The sequence below is a fragment of the Phocoena phocoena genome, chromosome X (assembly GCF_963924675.1).
Source record: "Phocoena phocoena chromosome X, mPhoPho1.1, whole genome shotgun sequence".
NCBI lineage: Eukaryota > Metazoa > Chordata > Mammalia > Artiodactyla > Phocoenidae > Phocoena > Phocoena phocoena.
The window spans coordinates 86,863,798-86,868,687 of NC_089240.1; the positions used below are offsets into that span (position 1 = coordinate 86,863,798).

At 44.5% G+C, this 4,890-nt stretch overlaps 1 protein-coding gene across 1 annotated transcript; it reads left to right on the plus strand.

Annotated features, from left to right (window-relative positions):
- Positions 1 to 1,719: 1,719 nt before the first annotated feature.
- On the plus strand, positions 1,720 to 3,269 carry LOC136142496 (protein BEX1). Its single transcript, XM_065900696.1, has 3 exons — positions 1,720 to 1,823; positions 2,222 to 2,299; positions 2,632 to 3,269. Exon 3 carries the CDS (start codon positions 2,637 to 2,639, stop codon positions 3,021 to 3,023), a length of 387 nt encoding a protein of 128 aa, XP_065756768.1. The 5' UTR covers positions 1,720 to 1,823; positions 2,222 to 2,299; positions 2,632 to 2,636; the 3' UTR covers positions 3,024 to 3,269.
- The last annotated feature ends 1,621 nt before the right edge of the window (positions 3,270 to 4,890 follow it).

The window sequence follows — 4,890 nt, forward strand, 5'->3', positions numbered from 1 at the left end:
TTTGTCTTGTTTTTTACATTTTCCTGATGATTAACGAGATTGAGGATCTTTCCATGAGCTCATTGGTAATTTGCAAATGTACTTCTGTGAAATTTTTGTTCATTTTGATCATTTTTGGGTTTTAGTTTTCTTTTTAATGTTTTTCATATATTATTCCTTTTGATCATTTTTAATTGTATTGTTTGCCTTCTTATTTTGAAATTTAAGAGTTCTTTATATATCTTCTGGATACAAACCTTTTGTTGGTTACACATATTCTAAGTATTTTCTCCCAGCTTCCCACTTCATTTTCTTAACCATATCTTTCAAAAAGCAGACATTTTTTTTTGATAAGCCCAATGTCTGTACATGCCACTACTACACTACCTTTACTACTACATCATAAGTCTGGAACTCAGATAATGCAATTTTCCAGATTTGTGGTTTTCTTTTCAAAATTATTTTGTCTTTTCTAGGCACTTTGCATTTCCATAGAAATTTGGGGTTAAGTTTATCAGTTTACATGAAGTTGCCTGCTGCAAGTTTTATTTTGACTGAACTGAATTTATAGATCAATTTGGAGAGAATTAGTATCTTAACAGTACTGAATTTCTTGACCCAGGATCATGGTTTACCTTCACATTTATTCTGATCTTTAGCTTCTTTCAGCAGTCTTTTGTAGTTTTCAATGTATAAGTTTTCTACATGTTTTCTTAAATTTATCCCTAAGTATTTCACATTTTTGGAACCTATCATACATTTCATACACACACACAAAATTTCAATTTCCAATGGTTCATTGCTAGCATACAGGAACACAACTGAGTTTTTGTATATCTATCCATAACTACAACCCTGCTAAATTAAATTCTTACTTCTACAGTAGGTTTATTGTAGATCCCTTAGGAGTCTATCAATACATGATCATGCGATTTGCAAACAGGCATACTTATTGCCTTTTGAATCAGAAATTTGTGAAGGAGTTTCTGTTGTTGTTTTAGTTCTGAAAAACAAACAAGGCTCTGCTGTACTACACACTTATTGGCTCACCTCATGGAAGGGCCTCATGTATCTAGAGGCCACTCACAAGAGGAGCCATCAACTGCCTTGTCCTTTTCCAAATTCTAAAAACGTAGCTAGCTGCCTGTAGAGTCTATATTTATATAATGACTTCGCAGAAGAGACAGGTGGTTGGTCTTTTTTCCAACTTTAACGCTGTTTTTCAAATAAAAACGATTTACTTCCATTTTAAAAAGTATACTGACTTTTTTGTCTAAAATAAAAGGAACAAAACAGAGAGGTATAAAGAATTTTTAAAAATCCTCTCTCCTGGGGTCTTTTCCCGACACATTTCTTCTATGCATTTTAGTGGAGGGAAAAGGGAGAGATTGGTAGCAGAAAGCACAGCAGGTGGAAGGAGGCGTGTCCTGGGAGCAGAGGAGGGCAAAAGCAAGTCTCCAGAAGAGCACTGGTAATGGCCAACGGCCCCCCGCCCCCCGGGAAGATACTGCCCTTCCGTGGCCGTTAGAGAAAGGCCCAGGAACACACAAAGAAAGGAGAGCGTCGGGGCCCAAGCCGGTGTTCGGACAAGTGACATGAGGGGCAGGGGGAGGTGAGCACCACCGGTTCTGCGCGACCCCGTGGGACAGAAGGGGGCGGCGCGAAGGCGTGGCGTCCCGCGGTGACGGAGGGCGCACGTGACCGGCCCGCGCCAACTCGCGCTTGCCCTGCTCTAGTGTTAGACTCGGCCGTTGCTCGCTACCTTCTCGGTCCCTGCTCCCGGTGGCCCTGAGGGACTGCGGGCCGAGGTCGGCCCCCAAGAGTAGGAGGCGCGGGGGCAGCAGGTGAGGAACTCGGAGGGGGGTCCCCAGAGGTGGCGTGAGGGAGCGGACACGGCCTGTGGACCCCTTCCCGGGGATCCGGTTGCCCCGGGGCGGAGTCCGCAGCCCCCATGCCCCCTGCGGCCTGGCGTTTGGCCACAGAAAACGGTAGGCCTTCTCTGGGGGCGGGCTACGCGGCCCTGAGGCGGCTGCCTGCTTCTCGCAAAACAGCGAGCTTTTCCGACGCCCCCGCCCCGCCCCCTTTCTTCTCGGGGTAGAAAATGGTGGTCGGTGCGGAGGCGGCTGAGGATGGGAGCGGCGGACGCTGGGTGGGGGTGGCCGGGGGTGGGAGATGCGGGGCTGAGAAGGGGCCGAGCGTCCGGATGCAGCAGCCCCCCTTCCCCCACCCTTACTCTCTGCAGGTCTGCGAGTCGAAGTGTCGCGGCGGCGCACTTGCAGCAAGAATCGGGAGGAGCAGGAGACCGCGAGGATAGGCCCAGGTCTGTGCGGGGGACAGTTGGGCTGTGGGGGGAACGTGTGGATAGCCCTAAGACCCCCCAAATACCACCCCCTACCCTGTCCTCCATTTTGGTGCCTGCAGAGACGTGGGCATGGATAGGCAGGGAAAATGGTCGGTTTTGGGCGAGGGAGGGGGAGAGCTTGGACTGGGGGCCCCCTAGAGGGCATAAGGAGCCTCTCAGGTGGGAAAACGAAAATTTGAAGAGCCTTTACATCCGGGGCTGGAAGTCTTGAGAGGTGCTTAGTAGGGCCTCTGTCCTCGGTGCTGATCAGTCCACCCAGAAAATAGTCTCTTCTCTCTTTTGTCTCCTAGGAGCAATGGCGTCCAAAGAGGAACAAGCAGTAAAAAATCTCTACATGGAAAATGCCAACCAGGAGAATGAAAACAAGGATGAAAAGGGGCAGGATGCTAATAAAGGAGAGCCTTTCGCCCTCCCTTTGGAAGCTGGTGAATATTGTGTACCTAGAGGAAATCGTAGGAGGTTCCGTGTTAGGCAGCCCATCCTGCAGTATAGATGGGACATGACTCAGAGTCTTGAAGAGCCACAGGCAAGGATGAGAGAAGAGAATATGGAAAGGATTGGGGAGGAGGTGAGGCAGCTGATGGAAAAGCTGAGGGAAAAGCAGTTGAGTCATAGTCTGCGGGCAGTTAGCACTGACCCCCCTCACCATGACCATCATGATGAGTTTTGCCTTATGCCTTGAATCCTGATGTTTTCCCTGAAGTTAGTAGGGAGACACACCTGCTTCCTAAACTTATATGTTTGTGACGTACCTTTGTTGTAAACCTTTTGGTGTTACTTGTTTCTTGTGGGTCTCCTATTACCAGCTTCTAACTGAATGTTGTTTCTGACCCAATCTGTAAGTTTCTGTCAGCAGGAGAGTTTTACCTATTGCATGGAGAGATCTTCTTTATATATTGTGACGTTAATAAAGCAGTTTAAAAAAGCATTCTCTGTTTTTTTCCCTTAAAATCGTATATATTTTATATCTGAATAGACAGTCTAAGGATATATAAAGTAAAATTATCTCTTTATGGTAGAATTATGAATTTTTTTTTTTTCTTATCTCTATTTTCTCGCCTTTTTTTATTTTTTTACCTGGATTGGACAACTCCCAAATGATGCTGATTGGAGTACTAGATCTTCCCAACGTTTTCAGCATCACATCCACAGATAATTTCTTGTGTTATTCACAGAGACGGAAAGCCATGTTCATCGTCTATCAGATTTATCCATTTAGAACTCTCAGAGGGCATCCTCATTTTCAAGATTTGAGGTCCTGGCAACCCACACATTATATCCTCCATGTACTTTTTATTTCCTTTGGCCGCGCCGCCTGGCTTGTGGGATCTTAGTTCCCAGACCAGGGATTGAACCCGGGCCATAGCAGTGAGAGCTCCAAGTCCTCACCACTGGACTGCCAGGGCACTCCCTCTATTTTCTCATTTTTCAAAACAACACACACTACTTAATGAAAGAGCTTGACAACCTGATAAAGCAATGTGAGCACTTACTAAGCACTTGTCACAGAATCCTGGTTTTAGCTTACCTTGGTCTCTTATTTAGAAGTGTAAACCTAATAATGATGAGACATACCTCTTTAAAAATCATTATGTTTATCAGCAAGATGAAGATAATAATCACCTCCCAGGGCTTTTGTGTGCACTTGAGGCAATAAGTTTGTAAGCTTTCTTTAAGCTCATTCCCAGTGGCATATGCATGACCCAACCCTTTAGATATTACCTTCAGCTATTTGGGGAAGTTCCCAAAGCCAGGTCTTCCCTATACTCACAAACAAGTCCAATAGGCTAAGGGGTAGGTAAGTCCATTCCTCTGTTGTGCCCCATTCTCACCATCTCCACAGGTTGTTGATGTTCAGGAATCCTTAAGGTGAGAAAGTCCCACTGTGTCTCTGGAATTCCCAATGAATTGAATCTTCACTCTTTTATAAACTGTGGATAAATCCCCTCTCCCCGTTTAGCTTCATGGAAAGACCTTGCCTGTCTGGGTCTTTCTTAGGTGTAGTTCTTTCCCAAGAAACCTCCATAATTCATGAGACTATACAATGTGTGAGGGAACAGCTCACTTAAAATTTGAGACAGTGCCTCCTCACACCACCCCCGTGAAACCTATGAATATGAAAAGTTATCCTATATTGAGTTGGTTGCCAGGAGATCATGTCAGTGAATTCAGTGGATACCCAAATGTGGACACCTTTATGAGAAGATTGATTGGAGGACTCCTGGGTTTAAGTGTTCCAGTAGAACTTGGGAAAAAAAGTTGCCTTGCAGTGTGCTAAGTAGGTGAAATACATATTATGCATATTATTTCTTTTGTGGAAATAAACTTAGAATTCTAGAACAGAAGTTGGCAAACCACAGGCCATGAGCCAAATCTGGCCTACTGCTTATTTTTTTGGCCAATGAGCTAAGAATAAATTTTATGTTTTTTAATGGTTGAAAAAAATCAAGAATATTTTGTGACATGTAGAAATCATATGAAATTCAAATTTTGGTGTCCATAAAGTTTAATTGGAATACAGACATGTTTATTAATTTACATATTATCTA

What these genes read in the sequence shown, in the direction of transcription:
- LOC136142496 (XM_065900696.1), top strand. Translation starts at nt 2,637, where the DNA reads ATGGCGTCCAAAGAGGAACAAGCAGTAAAAAATCTCTACATGGAAAAT.